Source organism: Heterocephalus glaber, unplaced genomic scaffold (assembly GCF_053883595.1).
Source record: "Heterocephalus glaber isolate CG9 unplaced genomic scaffold, H.glaber_assembly_v1.0 deba00000818, whole genome shotgun sequence".
NCBI lineage: Eukaryota > Metazoa > Chordata > Mammalia > Rodentia > Bathyergidae > Heterocephalus > Heterocephalus glaber.
The window spans coordinates 14776586-14793378 of NW_028258164.1; the positions used below are offsets into that span (position 1 = coordinate 14776586).

At 40.8% G+C, this 16793-nt stretch overlaps 1 protein-coding gene across 3 annotated transcripts in view; it reads left to right on the plus strand.

Annotated features, from left to right (window-relative positions):
• Galntl5 (polypeptide N-acetylgalactosaminyltransferase like 5) overlaps positions 1-16793 on the plus strand; it is a 96806-nt gene that overhangs the window by 43136 nt on the left and 36877 nt on the right. For all 3 annotated transcript variants that reach the window (XM_013078075.3, XM_087207711.1, XM_087207712.1), the window contains one exon: positions 12114-12405. In XM_013078075.3, the coding sequence (XP_012933529.1) occupies positions 12153-12405 (253 nt within the window). In that variant the 5' untranslated portion in view covers positions 12114-12152. The remainder of the gene's footprint in view (positions 1-12113; positions 12406-16793) is intronic.

Consider the following 16793-nt stretch of genomic DNA (forward strand, 5'->3'; position numbering starts at 1 on the left):
GAGATAAGAAGGGGAAAGTAAATCAGGCTGTTCATTGAACAAGTCTCTGTGTTCCTCAAGATAAGAAAGTGGGGAAAGCAAAGATAGTGACAGATCTGACTGAAAGGTGACCCTAAGCTTTCAAAACTCCTGCCTGCACAGTAACTCAATTCTACTCAGTCTGGAGACCCCACCCCTTCTTGATTAAAAACCATGAGTAATTAATGACACCCACTTGAGACTCTATAATATTGAAAAGCCTCTTCTTCCTGGGGCTGTTCTTTGGTGGACTAACCTGCTATGCTTCCTAACTAACCCACCTCCTGTGGGGTAGCCCGCTGTACTTCTGTTCTATAATAAACTTTCACTTTAATTTATTCATAACTAGTCCATCTACTATTTCCATCTTACACAAGGCAACTACCCACTCTAGCCAGTGACGATATTAACAAAGTTAGGGTCTCTGCCTCATACAGATCACCAGATTCTCCTTCTTCCCAATCCCACAGCCCCAGCCCTGGGCCCATAAGACAGAAAGCCATTAATTCTACTGAGAGTTTTCCAAGTTATAACCCTGTGTGTGAGCTTTCCCTGTGTGTCTGCCTCCACAGAAAAAAATTTTACTATATGGTTCTGGTGGTTAAATATTGCTTATACCCCAAAATGACCAGGTCCCAAATGATGGGTAGCTATGGAGAGTTTGACTGGTTGGGTAACCAGTGTAGATGAGGACTAGATTCTTCCTAAGAGTTTTTCAGACAAAAAACACAGGTTGGTAAGGCTGGCAACTAGCAGGAGGAGATCCTAGAGGTGGGAAAAGTATGTTGGGAACATACAGAGGTTTGCGGGCTGCTCTTACTGGGACAGAGAATCAGATAGAATGAATTGCGATTTTCTGCATAGATGAGTCAGACTAAGCTGGTTAGATGGAGCCAGATCTAAGATTGAGTCATTTGATTAAATTTTAATTATTTATTTCCCCTCTCCCTCCTTTTTCTCCCCAAAGATACTTACATTTTGGCATTGCTTACCAATTTCTTTGGTCTTTTCCTAAGAGTTATAATTATTTAATGATTAATTTAGCAAATGTCTATTAGTACCTACTACATAATAGGTACAGTCGTGAAACATGGTGTCAAAGGGCAAACTGACAATACAGCTTGAGAATCTTAATTGGTTTTATTTTGCTATTCTAAAACTGGGGGCCACTTCATTCCATAAAAATAGAACAAGTATTCCAGTGGACTGAGCAGTGGACAGAAAATGATTGGAAAAAAAGCAGAAATGAAGACAAAAAAAGTAGATTGGTTGTTTCAAAATTACTTTCCTTATAAGACAGGAAGTCAGAGAATAATAACTGACTGGATAACCTCAGGTTACTTTTTTGTGAAGTTGAAGAATGTAAGGATTAAAACAGAAAGGACTTCATCATCATTCCAGTTGGAACTGGCCTGGTTACTTGCCTGTTACCTCTCTTGATTTCTCAGAAAGCCAGATAACAACTTATTTTCAGGTTGGTAACATGGAACTTTAGCACAAGTGTCTCCATTTTGATTTTCAGTTTGTTCTTTGGAGACACGGTGCAAGAGCCCTTTTCAAAACAATGGTCTCCTATGATTGTTATTTAACAAAGGCTTAAGACAACAGGAACTTATAATCTTATTGTTTTTGGAGATCAAAGTGGATGAGGTATCAGGAAGTTCAGACTCCCAAGACTCTGGGCAGAATCCTTCCTTGCTCGTGCAATTCTTGGCATTCCGTGGCTTGTGGACACAGTACTGTCTCTATCATTGCAAGGCATTCCCCTTAATGAGTCTTAGTCACATTAGAAGACAAGAGATAGACAGTCTGAGGTCCTGCTAACAACCCTCAAAATGCTTAGGACATGCTATAGCTTCGCTCTGGAATAGCCCCCCAAAGGCCATGTAATAAGGGCTTGCTCTTCAACTTGACACTGTTGGAAGGTGATGGAAACATCAGAGGTGTGGCCTGGTGGGAGGTCTTAGGTCATCAGGGGTGGCCCTCTCAGGACTCTGGACCATGGTCTCTTCCTCTCTGTCCATGCCGCTCAGGTGCCAGGAGATGAGCAGCTTCCTCAGTTGTGATATACTGGGCACCATGGGCCCAGAAGCAATGGACTCAACCACTGTGGACTGAAACCTCCAAAACTTTGAGCCGGAGTAACCCTTTTCTCTTTTTAAGTTGATTATCTCAAGTATTTTGTTATAGTAACAGAAACCCATGTAACACAGACTGGTTTGCAATAATTGACAATTATCATACCCAAGTGCTTTTGCTTGCTTTAATTTTCATCACTCATTTCTGCTTCTCTGCCCTTTGTTCTGAGCATTGTTTCTCTTCCCTCAGGAGACTCAGAACCAGAAAATGGATTTCCTGGCTCTTAGTTTGAAATTTGATTTATCTTAACAAGAGGATCCCTTCCCCTATTGTGCATTTTCATTTTATTCCTCAACCCAAGAATAAGGCTCTGGACTGCTTTATTTCCCCTTATGATGGTTTAGTTAGAATCAACTAGGATGAAACTTCCCTAGTGATTTGACAAAAAACATACAGCTTCAGCCTCCTCATTTCCTTTTAGCCACAAGAAAGTTCCAGGCTTTCCCTGCAGGTGTAGAAACAGGTATCTTCAACCTTAAATCATACTACAGTTTCCCAATTCCATCCAGGACTCTCAGCTCTGTGCCAGGATTCCAGAGATATAGAGATGAACAACAGTCTCTTCTCCTCCAGGAACTCACAGGTTGGTAGACAAGAGAGACCAGAAAATTCCAATTGGCTTTGCAGTAAATTGGCAGAAATGATTCAAGTCACCGTGGTGCACATGCGTCAGGCCTTTGCCAGGGTTTCCCCTGCAGACTTGTCAGTTTTATTTCACAGCACTGCTCCGGATTGCTCACCAGTTCCTCTCAGGTGAATTTTCTAAGAACTACAGGGTACCTAAAGACCTCCAAATACTTCATCCACACACTCACCATGATGACAGATGAGGACACAGCAGTGATTGTGGGATTCAGCAGATATTCATTGGTGACTTCACTGAAAATAGTCTAGAGGAGTGGTGGGGATGGGACTAGGTATAGCTAGTGTTATTATGGGTTATGCACGAAATCGCAGCCATATGAAAAGAAAGGCTCATGGGTGAATCCTCGTCTTTTTCTACTCCTGTGGTCAGCCCTGACTCACAGTGGGCACAGCTTCTCAGGAGCAATCCATCCCGCTTGTTCGTACATATTGGCCATGTGTCCTTCCCTTCTCATTTTCCTTGCCCCTCGCTCCTGCTCACTCCTGTTCTCTAAAGAACAGCACTTTAGCTTCTGTCTCTGACTCTGGTTTCTGGAAACCCCAAATCCAACTGTTTTTGGCAGGAGTGGTCCTAGGAAACAGACCCTCAAGATAGGGTTTTGGAGCTAAGTTACTGACAGCAATGAAAGCCCTATTTCCTTATGGTGAAGTGGGTGGAGCTACGCCTGGCATTGTGATTAATTTTTTTTTTTTTTTTGGTACTGGGGATCGAACTCAGGACCTTGCGCTTGCGAGGCAGGTGGCGGAACCACTGAGCTAAATCCCCGGCCCTGGCATTGTGATTATTAAGGCTGTCACCCATGTAAGCAAAATGCTAGAAAAACAGAATGTGGCACATGGCCCAATGCCATGGCTGTCGTACTTCACTGATATGGGGGTCAACAGTAAGAATTGTTGGGCTTTTCCCCCTAATTTTTAATTACAGTAAAATAAATATCACATAAAATTTACCATCTTAACTATTTTTAGGTGTAACATTCATTAAATATACTCACAGTGTTGTGTAATCGTCAGTATCATCCATTCCTATTACTCTTTTCATCCTGTAACACTAAAACTCTGTGCCTGGTAAACAATAACATCCCATTCTCCTTCCTCCCGGGCCCTGGCAACACCATTCCACTTTCCGTCTCTGTGATTTTTTACTACTTCAGAACTCTCTGAATGAGTGAAATAATAGAGCAATGTGTCTTTTTGTGACCTGAATATTTCACTTATATCCTCCAGGTTCATCCATGTTGTAGCAGCTGTTAGAATCTCTTTTCTATAGATGAATAATATTCCATTGTACTGTATGCCGCTTTTGTTTACCCATTTACTGTATTTCTCAATGGATATTGGGTTGTTTCCGTCTTTTGGCTATTGTGTATAAGGCTGCTGGGAATGTGGATAGACAGATATCACTTCAAGAGCCTACTTTCAATTTTTTTCTCATGAAGTTTTGAGTAGAGTTAGGAATTGCTGGGTCATATGGTAATTCCATGTTTAATTTCTCAAGGAACACTGCTTTCGATAGCCGCTGTACCATATAACAGTCCCACAAACAGTACACAAGTGTTTCCGTTTCTCTACATCCTCTCCCGTGATTTGTGATGCTGAATGTCTTTGCTTGTGCTCATCAGCCGTGTGTGTATCTTTTTTGGAGAAATGTTTGTTCAAATCCTTGTTCTTCTTTTTTTTTTTTTTTGGTACTGGGGATTGAACTTGGGTCCTTGCGCTTGTGCAGCAGGCGGCGGAACCACTGAGCTAAATCCCCCACCCCCCTTGTTTATTTTTTAATCAGGTTGTTTAGAATTTTTTTTTGGTACCAGGGATTGTACTCGGAACCTTGCGCTTGTGAGGCAGGCGGCAGAACCACTGAGCTAAATGCCTGGCCCTGTTCAGGATTTTTTTTATCACTGTAGGAGTAGTTTATACTCTGGACATTAACCCTTTATTACACATAGATTTGCAAACATATTCACCAATTCTTTAGTGCCTTCTTACCTGTGGATTGTGCCCTTTGATGAACAAGAGTTTTGATTTTTTTTTTTTTTTTTGAGACAGGGTTTCCCTATGTAGTTCAGGCTGGTGTTGAATTCACTATGTAGCCCAGGCTGGCCTAGGGAGTTTTGAATTTTGATGTACTCTGGTTTATATATTTTTCCTTTTGCTACCTGTGCTTTTGATGTCATATTCAAGAGATCATTGCCAAATCTCATATCATGAAGCTTTCCTCTTGTGTTTCCTTCTAAGGGTTTCAGTTTTAGCTCTTATATTTAGATCTTCAATCCATTTTAAATTGATTTTTGTATACGGCATAAAATACGAGTTATCACTTCTTTCTTTTGCGTGTGGATTGACAGTTTTCCCAGTACCAATTGTTGAAAAGACCATCCTTTCCCCATTGAATGCTCTTGACATCCTAATCAAAAATCATTTGAATTCTAGATTCTAGAATCAGATTCTAGAATTTACTTCTGAGCTTTATTTTATTCCATTGTTCTATATGTCTATTTTTATGTCAGTTTCATACTGTTTTGTTTTGTTTCTTTTTTTGGCACCAGGGATCAAACTCTGGTCCTTGCTCTTGCAAGGCAAGCGACAGAACCACTGAGCTAAATCCCCGGCCCGATTATCATACTGTTTTAATTACTGTTGCTTTGATATCAGGAAGTAGCCCTTCATCTTTGTTCTTTTTCAAGATTATTTTGGTGGAGGCTATGGTCTAAATGGTTGTGACCCTTTTCCCCATTCCAGGTTTATAGGTTGAAATCCTGATCCTAAGGCAATGGTATTAAGAGGCAGAGCCTTTGGAACATGATTAGGTTAGGAAGGCTTTGCCATGAGAAGGGTGCCCTTCCACCATGTGAGGACACAGTGAGCAGCAGCCATCAGTAAATGACAAAGTGGGCCCTGACCAGACACTGAGTCTACGGACGCCTTGATCTTGGACTCCTAGTTTCCAGAACTGAGAAATTAAGTTTCTATTTTTGTAAGATACCTAATCTATAGTATTTTGTTATAGGAGCCTGAATAGACTAACACAGGGGCCTCTTGAGAGTTCATGAGAATTTTAGGGATGATTATTTCTACTTCTACAAAAAAGTGCTATTAGGATTTTGCTAGGACTTATATTCAATCTGTAGACTGCTTTGGGTAGTAGTGACATGTTAATATTAAATCTTCTAGCCCATATACATGGGATATTTTTCCATTTATTCTTATGTTATTTACTTTCAGCAACGTTCTATAGTTTTCAATGTATGAATATTTCACCTCTTTGGTTACATTTATTCCTAAAAGTTTTATTCTTTTTATGTTGTGAGTGGAATTATTAATTCTTTTTTTGTGTGCGTACTGGGGATCAAACTTGGGACCTTGTGCTTTCAAGCCAGGCTGCGGCACCACTGAGCTAAATCCCCGGCTGGAATTATTAATTCTTAATTTCTTTTTCAGATTGTTCTTTGTTAGTACACAGAAAAAAACTGATTTTTCTGTGATTTTATATGCTATAACTTCATTGAATTTTTTTAAATGGCCAACTGTGCTGAAAGTTAGCCATGGGCTCTAGTTGAAAGACACCTTACTGCAAAGGAGACACAGTGCACAGTCTCAATTAATTTCCTAGGATTTGGGTGGTTCAATCTGAGAATTTTTAATATTTGGGTTCTTCTAGCCCCTCTGAAATGGAAGAAGCACCTCCTTCCCCTCACCAAAGGTCAGCAGCCTTTCTTCACCAAAGGCCTCCTTGAAAACATTACGCTAAATGAAAGAATCCAAACACAGAATCACGTATTGTATGATTTAATTTCTATGAAATGTCTAGACTAGGAGAACCCATAGAGTCAGAAAGTGGACAGGGAGTGACAGGAAGTGACTGCTGGTTTTAACTGTGTTTCTTTTTGAGCTGATGAAAATGTTCTGAAATTAGATAGTACCGATGGTTACACAATTTTGTGGAGATACTAAACCCCACTGCATGGTAAACCTCAGCAGGGTGAATATCATGGTATATGAAGGAACTTTCAATAAAAACTACATAAAATTCTATTGTCCTGGAATCTGTGCACCTTTCTCAGAAAAATTTTATTTTCTGACAACCAAATCATTTAATTTGATGCTTGCAAAACTCCCGTGATGTTTCTGTGTTGTGCATGTGGCTGTAATTCAGTCTTTTTCACTACTGCTGTGGATTCTGTGCTGTGAATACACCACAATTTATTCGTTCCACTATTCTATTGGTGGATATTCTGATTGTTTCGGTGGACATTTTGATTGTTTTTGGTTGAGGACTATCATAAATAAAAACTTACTTTTTTGCCGTGCTGGGATTGAACCCAAGGCCTTATGCAGGCTAAGCAAGCTCTCTTCCACTGAGTGACACTCTAAGCCCCAAATTTACTTTTTTTTTTTTGGTATCGGGGATCGAACTAGGGACCTTGCATTTGCAAGGCAGGCGGCAGCACCACTGAGCTAAATCGCCCAGCCCTACTTTTTAGTATTAATATTAACACTAAAGGCCAAAGAAACACCTTCCCATCCGGGCTGTGGAAAGAATGTTCAAGTCATGCTTAGAAGTCATTATTGCCCATCCTGTCTTCCCCAGGGAAGGCCCCAACCCAGCCCTTTCCTCCCCCAGACCGGAAACAAATGACTGGTTCCCAGCAAACCACTGAGTCAATTCCTCAGAGAGAAGGTCAAATCAGTTCAGAGCTGTGAAGGGAGAAATTTCAGAAGCCTTTGGCTGAACTCACGTGCTAACGTCTAAATCTTGAGTAACAGGGAATATAAACTAAGTCAGATAGTCTTTGGCTCATCTTTATGTTTCTCATGGGTTCAGAAAGCTTCTTTTCCTCAAATTTATTTCACAGCAGCTAAACATTAGAGCAGGGCTGTAAAGGGGGTTACCCTGCATTCTGACCCTATGGCCACAAGGCTTTGTCTACTTCCTCAGCTGAGGAGTAAGGATTTGAGGGTGTTCCGGAAGGCCCCTTAGAACTCTGGGACTCCTGGAGTCTGCCTTCTGGCTCAGGCTTACAAGAGAGGGGCCTGAAGTCTGGGGATGCCCTGTGTGATGTCACTGGGCTCTGTGAGGCACCTGTGGGGAGAGCGACCCGGCACAGTCCAGCACCCTAAAATCTGCCATCCAGATAAACACTGCATCTTCAGTTCATCCACACAGACCCCCACCTCTGTCGATGACTCTGCCTGGCAAATAATAGGACGCAGTGACCTCAGTGGTAGGTGGACAGGCCCAGTGTGATAGGAAGTAGGGACAAAGATGCTGGGGGCCCTTTCACCTAGAATCAGTGGGAGCTGCGTGACACACGGCTGAATTTTGAATGGGATCTTGACTGGGAATTAGGATTAAGAGGTTCTTGATTTCTCAAGAGGGAGTGGCCCCCAACTCCCTTTTGGGACTGACTGGGCCCTTTAATGGCTTTTATTCTTGAAAAACAGGCCAATTTTCATTATATAGTCCTTGGTGCTCTTAACACAAGTTTATATCAAGTGGATGTGTTTCTTATTCAAAAAAAGTCAATAGGGAAAAAAAGCTTTTAGGGTTATAGAAGGTGGTAGATCCTGTATGGAAAGAGTATCACAATTGTCCCAAGACGGTGCGGGGTTAAAAAAAATACTGATTATTCCTGGGTGTGGTGGTGCAGGCCTATAATCCCAGAATTTGAGAGGCTGAGGCAGGAGGATTGCTGGGAGTTCCAGGCCAGCCTAGGTTACATAGTGAGTTCAAGGCCAGCCTGGACTACATTAGTGAGACCCTGTCTCAAAAAGACCAAATTTTAAAAAAATACTGATTAGTAATGGATGTATTATGGCACAGCCAATTGTTACAGTGTTACAATTTGAAGATTCAATCCGATAGTCACTCAGAGAGGTGGAGAAAAACCTTTATTACCCTGGCTCAGAGGAGTTCATACTCGAAGTCTGAGTGCCCTACAAGAAATGAGAGCCTCCTTATGTAGGGATCTACAGGGTAGGCGACCATGCTCACTGAAGCAGGGGGTGGAGTTACAGAACATTCCTGAAACAGAGGGGCAGGGCTTAACAGAACATTCTTATAAGGGGCATCCCCAGGGCTTAGCAGAACATTTTTTTTTAATTTAAAAATTTACTGTTTAATCCCAAGCTTCATATAGCTTTAGTTTAAAAAAGCAAAAAACAAAAAAACAAAAACAGTGAAACCAAGACACTATTTCAAAGTCCAGGCCCTTCCAGCTTCCAAATACAAGAGCTGTGAACATTACATATCCCAATTGAAAGAATAAGACAAAAATATGAATGGAGCCATGACATTTCAGAAAACAAAAATTTCATGTAGCTGAAGGATCCTTCCCGGGACGAGTTAACTGCCTTTATAAGGGGCGAGGGCAGGAGGCAGGGGACTGTTGGGGAGGGGGGAGAAACCCCAAACAGGATAGAATCAAATTCCAGTGTTCCGAATCAACTTGTTACACATCCGTATAAACCTAGTGTCCTGGAAAACGTGCTTTCATTTTTCTGTCTCATCCTAGAGCTTGAATCCTAATTCTTTTCAGCAGCAATTCCACAGGCAACAGGAGAGATTGTGGCATTACAATATTCATTTATACTTTTGTGGTACTTCAACAGTGGTCTTATTTGTGGACAAGCTTACAAACCACACAAGGTTGGAAGCATAATTTAAATGGGCATGAAGACTCAAATGATAAAAAAAAACTAAATAAAAAAGAAAAAGGGGGAAAAAAGAGAGGGGGAGAAAGCCCCCCTAGGAATAGCCAGGGGTATTTAAAGAAACCATAAGAATGGCAACAATACTTAAACCCCTTTTTTAAAAAACGAGAATTTTTTTGCTTAAAATATTTTACTCTAAATGAATTTATGTCAACTGTCAATGAAAGAATGTCACTAATACACTGTGGACACCTTTTGCAATGTAAATCTATGCCCTATCCCTTTTTGTACAATAGACCGTTCTTGTAAGGGTGCAGAGTTTAACAGAACATTCCTGAAAGGTCACATGGTTGAAACAGTCACAAAACATTTTGATACACTGGGCAGGAGCACTGCCCAGCAGCACAAACTGTTACATTTCTGGAACAAAGCATTTTGTGGAAAAAACATGGAAGCAATGCAAGGGCCTGTCTTAATGTATAGCAGTGCTCTATCAGATGGACCTTGAGGCCATAATGTTAAGTGAAATAAACCAGACACACAACCTTAAATATTGTTTGGTTTCTCTTATACAAGAAACCCAAAGTATAAATAAAGAGCAAATTAAAGAGTTAGATCTTTGTTAAATGGGAAGGGGATCAAGAGATGGAGAGATGGGGAGGGACAGGAGGAAAGAGGATTAATAAAGGAATTAAGATTTGTTATGTATAAGTACCAACTCCACACAAGGAATACAAACATCATGTACTGCAAACATAGACTAATAACGCTTTTTTAAAATAGTGATTATTTACAGAAAAATTAATTACTCATGGCATTCTCTAAAGCAAGGTCATACTGTCTTGACTTTAAAGTTTCACATTTTAAAACAAACTCAACGGCAGTAAATCCAGATTGATGGTTTGGGGACATGTGTGCGCGCGCGCGCGTGTGTGTGTGTGCGCCTGTGCGTGTGTGTGTGTGTGTTTATCTCCTTACAAGATTTCTCTAGTTAACTCTTAAATGTCTTTGATGCACTCAGATGTTTATTTGCTGTGCTCACAAATCTCCATCGAAACGTGCTTTTCCTATCCTGTGTTCTTATGGCCTGTGAGCCCAGCATGTTGTAGTGAAGAAAATAACTGACCATGGTTTTCTTCTGAGGACACAGAGTCAAAAAGCCACTCAGTCCTATTACCTCTCTCTGGGTATGAGGGATTTTCGTTGGTTTTGGGTGTGTGGGGGCCAGGTTAGGAGGTGAGGCGTGTATTCTGGAGAGCTAGGGCAAGCTCAGCTTTAAGGCAATGTACAATAAGAACTAAGTAAAGCAAGAAAAACAGAGGGGTTTTTGTGTGTTTGCCTCTAAAGAGAATTTCCCCCAAGTTTTCTTAATATATTAAAATCCTTCAAAAGAATATGGATTTATTTTTATGTAATAATCCTAGCGTATAAATGCAAGTGTATATTGGCTCCCCTTACCTACTTTTTCCTTTAACTAGTTTCTACTTGTTTTTGGGTTTTACAGAAAGTTAACACAGAAGTCTCAAAATGTAGACAATTTAATAAGAAGATATGATGATAATATGAATAAAACAGCATCATTGACTTATTTATTTGTTCGTTTATTTGTTTAGAGTTTGAGGTGCTAGGGATGAAAGCCAGAGCTTGACTCCAGCTACAAAAGCCCACTGAGCTACACTCCCAGCCCTCGGTTGTTTGAATCTGTCATTTTCCCACATTAGAAATTATTTTCCTCTCTTATACATTTGATATTTTTTATGTGAATAATCAAATATTTCATTTGTAAAGTGTTTTTCCTTCAGTCAATGAGCCGTCACGGAGCACCCAGATCTTTGGCATGGGTCAGATCATGTGTCCTGGGAGAATGCTTCCGTGTTGACAAAGCCTCCCTAATCCAAATTTAGACGCCCCTCCCTCAGCCTGAGCAACCTCAGGATGGGGGCCCTGCATGGTTGGCAAAGGTTGAGTCTGTCGATGCATAGGATACGAACCTTGTCTGCCAGGAAGTGACCCAAATTGATGATCTGGTGACCAGGAGGGCATTTAGGGGCAGTGCGGAGGCAGGGCAGTGTGGCATGGTGGCCCAGGAGTGCTCCAGTCTGTGGGGTCAAGGTCCTTGTGTAGGTGGTTGATGCCATGGAGCAGTCCTGGGTCCTAGGTGCTGGGCAGCAGCCTGGATCCCCCTGAAGTTCAGGTGTGTGTACAAGCTTGTCCCCTGGACAAGCTCAAGGTCAGAAGCATAGAAACCAAATGATCTTCTGGAGTCTCAGGGGAAAAGGAGAAAGAGGACTATATGTTCAAATCAGATTTTGAAGACCTATGCTAACACCCCAAGACGGATTGGGCATATATAAGGGAAGAGTTATGACTTTTTCATCTTATTTCCTCAAGCTATGCACTCAGGAATGGGGACCAGGGCCTCTAAATGACACTATATGTTTTGTATTGTTTTATCTGGATGGTAAAACATTGTTTATAAGGTATTATAAATATGTTTTGAGAGCTTTTGCTAATAGTAAAAAGATAACACTTTATGTATATAAGGACTGATACCAAAATGATCTGTTTTTAAGACACTTAGAATTAAGTTTAAGCCAAACAGATGATCTACAAATCATGGAAATATCTAATACTGCTTCTTTTAAATCATTCTGATTTAGGAAATTGAAGAACGAACCTTTGAAGAAGTTAAGTTTACCATGAGAAATAACATAATTCCATATTTATTCTATGGGTCTTTGACATTTGGCATCTGGACAGCTCTGTTTTTTGTGTATTTTCACCACGATGACACGAGAAAACCGCACAGGACAGTCCAGGAACCTGCACCAGCTTGGTCCCGTGTGCATCAGCAAGAGATCCATGACCCAAAGGAAATAAGAAGGCAACACATAATAGTGGATATGGCTGAGGAAGAGGAACCTATAGAACAAAAAACATTTTCTCCCTTCTGTAAGTATTTTCATTTCCTCCGTGAAACATTCTTAGCAGGGAAATACACCATCAACTTAATATTTGGAAGAGTAAGAGAATATTCTTTTTATGACAATGTAATTTTTAAATCATGAAATGTGTCATACACATATAGGTATTTATTTTTACACAGAAAATAGTAAAACAAGTATGTATGCACTTACCAACTAAATTTAACTTTTTTTTTTGAGACAGAGTCTCACTATGTCGTCCACGATGGCCTTGAACTCACTATGTAGCCCAGGCTGGCCTTAAACTCACAGCAATCCTCCTGTCTCAGCCTCCCGAATGCTGGGATTACAGTTGTGAGCCACCACAGCAACATTTTTTAAAATATGGTTTGCATGTTTGGTTTATATGGCTTTCTGTTTTTCACAGAAATAAAATCTAACAGATACAGATTGCCCCTCTACCCTAACGGGCAAGCTGCTGCCTGCTCTGATGGATGTGTACCTTCTCCACTTCCTCTGCAGGTTTTCCCTGACAAAATCTGGTGTTACATATTTATCCGCGTTCCACATCCTTTTGGAACTTGCTTTTTCTACTCATTATGTTTGTAGGATGTTTTTCTCCGTGTTAAAACTCAAAAACCTAGTTTAACAAAGTAAGTCCATTAAAAAAAGAAAGATAAAGAGAACAATAAAGAGCGGAAATTAAAAACCAGATCTAGTTCTGCAGAGCCTGCCCTGCCCTAAGAACTGCTTGAGCGTGAGTCCCAAGGGCCCCTCCCAGCCGCCCCTTCCCCTGCCTTGGGCCACACCGTAATTCTGCTCTGTCTTTCCACTCCAATGGCGATGGCGAAGAAAAGAAAAAGGGAAAACAAACAAGGAAGGGCCGCCCGGAGGATGCCGTCTGGGACGGGGAGCAGACCCTTCCAGAGACACAGCTCTGGGCTGGCGGGAGGCCTGGCCAGCACAGAGGCTGCGTGGGGTTGGAGCTTCGGCCGCAGGGGTGGCCGGACCCCAGCCAGTCGCTGTCCGCGGGACACCTCAGCTGGGCTCAGGGGCTGGTCATGGCGTCAAAGGATTAGAGTCACCGTCTCTACATTGGAAACATGTCTAATAGCTTTGGGTATCGTTTATTTATAGGCATTTTTGAGAAATGCTTAAAAAAAATCACAAACCCCAAAATGAAAACCAGACATCGTTAGGGCTCAAACACATACATTTGTATGCATAAGAGAAATTCCTCCCTTTCTCACCTTCAAGAGGTGAAGGTTTGTGTTTGCTAACTCCTCCCTACATGCAATTTGCTTTACACCACGGTAATATTCTTAGCTAAGTATGCATCAAACTGCCTTAATCTTTAGCAGTTGTAGAGAATGACTATCAGATTTTTTGCAACCATTCCCCTATTGATGAGTATTTAGCTTGTTTCTTGTCTTACAGTTACAGATTGATGCAGTGAACTTCTTTTATAAAACATACCATGAAAGGAAACAGGCACACATTTTTAAATACTCAAAATACTATATGTATGTACAAGGGGTGATCAAAATATATGGTGAATGTTTACATTTAAAAAATGTTTATTACAGTAAAAGATGCATTGCCATTAATTCCCCTCAAAGTATTTGCCCTTGCTTCAAGCAGGTTTATCCCATCATTTTTGCCACTTTGTGAAGCAGTTCTGGAAGTTCTCTTTCATGAATGTCATTACGAGGTATGATCAAAAATATGGTGAATGCAGCTGCTATGTGCCATCCAACTGAAAGGCAGGCTTGTGAAAACATGACAGTATGTCTTCATCCACCTATTCACCAGATCTGGCACTGTGCAACTTCTGGCTATTCCTCAAAGTCAAAATGACCATGAGAGGTAAGTTCTGTATCAATTCAGGATATAGAGGCAACCATGACAGTGCAGCTAAAGACCCTTAAGAGAGAGGACTCCAGAACTGCTTCACAAAGTGGCAAGAACAACAGGGTAAGTGTGTTCAAAGTGAGGGAGAGAATTTTGAGGGGGATTAGAGGCAATATATCTTTTACTGTAATACATTTTTAAAATTTAATTATATTCACCATATTTTTAAATCACATCTCATAGAACAGATTCCTAGAAATAGAGAGCTGCAGAATGGGGTATATGCAATTTTTTAAAAATGTTAATAGACGGGCTGGGGATTTAGCTCAGCAGTTCCGCCGCCTGCCTCACAAGTACAAGTTCGATCCCCAGTACCAAAAAAAGAAAAACTGTTGATAGAAATAGTAAATTCCTGTCTACCAGCATAATGACTCTAATCTCCCATCAGTAAGCGTGTGTGTTAGCTTGCCTGCTTGTGTTGGGGTGCAGGGTCTTTTGTTCACTATGCACCTCTGATACCTTGAACCCTCCCTGTACCTGGCCGGCTCCACACAGAGCAGTGGGGACCTGTGCCCCTTCTCTGCCTGAGGCTTCCAGGATACTTTCCCCTGGGGATGTCAGCTCTGAGCTCTGTTTATTTATGTATGTGTTTATTTATTTTTATTATATTTTTCTTTTTGTTTTTTTTTTTGAGACATGGTCCTGCTGTGTAGTTCAGGGTAGTCTTTTTTTCTTTTTTCTTTTTTTGGAAGCAAAACTTTTATTGGTCCATTCTAGATATCCATGACGCTAACATTCATCATAGGGAATCTGTGCCTGTATGTGACACAGCTCGCTGCTTCTTTCCCCGCCCCCCCCCCTTAACCCCTCTTCACCTCCTTATTTACAAAACTTTGTTTCCATTTATGCCTTGTCCCTTCCTTCCTTTCTCCCTCCACCTTCCTTGTTCCCCTTCTCATTTGAACATTTTCTACCCATTTTCCAATATCTATTATATATTTTGGTCCTTATTTACACTTTCAGTTTCTCACACCAGAGAAACAATGAGGTATTTAAATATCATCTCACTTAAGAGTATGATCTTAAGGTGCATCCATTTAGCTAGAAATGTCTTAAACTCAGCCTTTTTTATAGCAGAGTAGAACTCCATTGTATAAAAAATTCCCACATCTTTATCCATTTGTTAGTTGATGGGCATTTGGGCTGGTTCCAAGATTTAGCTATTACACATTGTGCCACTATAAACATGGGTGTGCATATATCACTGTGGTATGATGCTTTTCATTCTTTCAGGAAGATACTAAGAAGGGGAATAGCTGGGTCAAATGGAACCTCCAGTTTTAATGGGATTTTTTTGTTTGTTTTTGTTTTAAAGATAGGTCTCACTCTGTAGTTCAGGGGGGCCTTAAACTCACTATGTAATGCAGGCTGGTCTCGAACTTATGGCAATCTTCCTGTCTCAGCCTCCCAAGTGCTGGGATTATAGGCATACACCACCATGGCTGGCTTTAGTTTTAGCTTTTTGAGGAATCTCCACACTGATTTCCACAGTGGTTGCACCAGTCTACATTCCTACCAAGACTGGAGAAGGGTTCCTTTTCTCCCAGAGTTCCACCAGCACTTGTTATTGGTTGAGTTCTTGATAATAACCATTCTTTCTGGATTAAGATGAAATCTCAGTGTTGTTTTAATTTGCATCTCTCAAATGACCAGTGATACTGAATATTTTTTCATATATTTATTTGCCATTTCTACATCTTTTTTTTTTTTTGGTACCGGGGATCAAACTTGGGTCCTTGGGCTTGTGAGGCAGGTGCCGGAACCACTGAGCTAAATCCCTGGCCCCTCATTTCTACATCTTTATCTGAGAAGTGTCTGTTCATTTCAGATGCCCATTTTTGGATTAGGTCTTTAAACTTGGGTGGGGGGTCTGATTTTTTTTTTTAGTTCTTTATATGTTCTAGATATTAGTCCTTTGCCTGAGGAACAGCTGGCAAAGATTTTGTCACACACTGTGGGTTGTGGCCTCATTCTATTGATGGTTTCTTTTCCTGTGCAAAAGCTTTTTAATAAGATGAGATCCCAGGTCCAGGGATTTAGTTCAGTGGCACCGTACCTACCTCACAAGTGCAAGGTCCTAAGTTTGATCCCCGATACTACAAAAAAAAAAAAGATGAGATCCCAGTAGTTAATTCTTTGTGATAGTTCCTGTTTGATGGGCATTTTGTTTATAAAGTCTTTGCCTATACCCATGTCTTCAAGAGTTCTTCTTATTCTCTCTTCCAGAAAATTTAATGTTTCTTTTTTAATATTTAGATGTTTGATCCATTTTGATTTGAGTTTAGGGTATGGTGAGAGACATGGGTCTCATTTTAATCTTCACATATGGAAAGCCAGTTTTTCCAACACCATTTATTAAAGAGGCAGTATTTCTTCCAGTGATGGTATTTGGCTCCTTTATCAAAGATAAGGTGGCTGAGTATGATTGGAGTTGTTTCCTCATCTTCTAATCTGTTCCACTGATCCATAGGTCTGTTTTTTGCCAGTACCATGCTGTTTTTATCA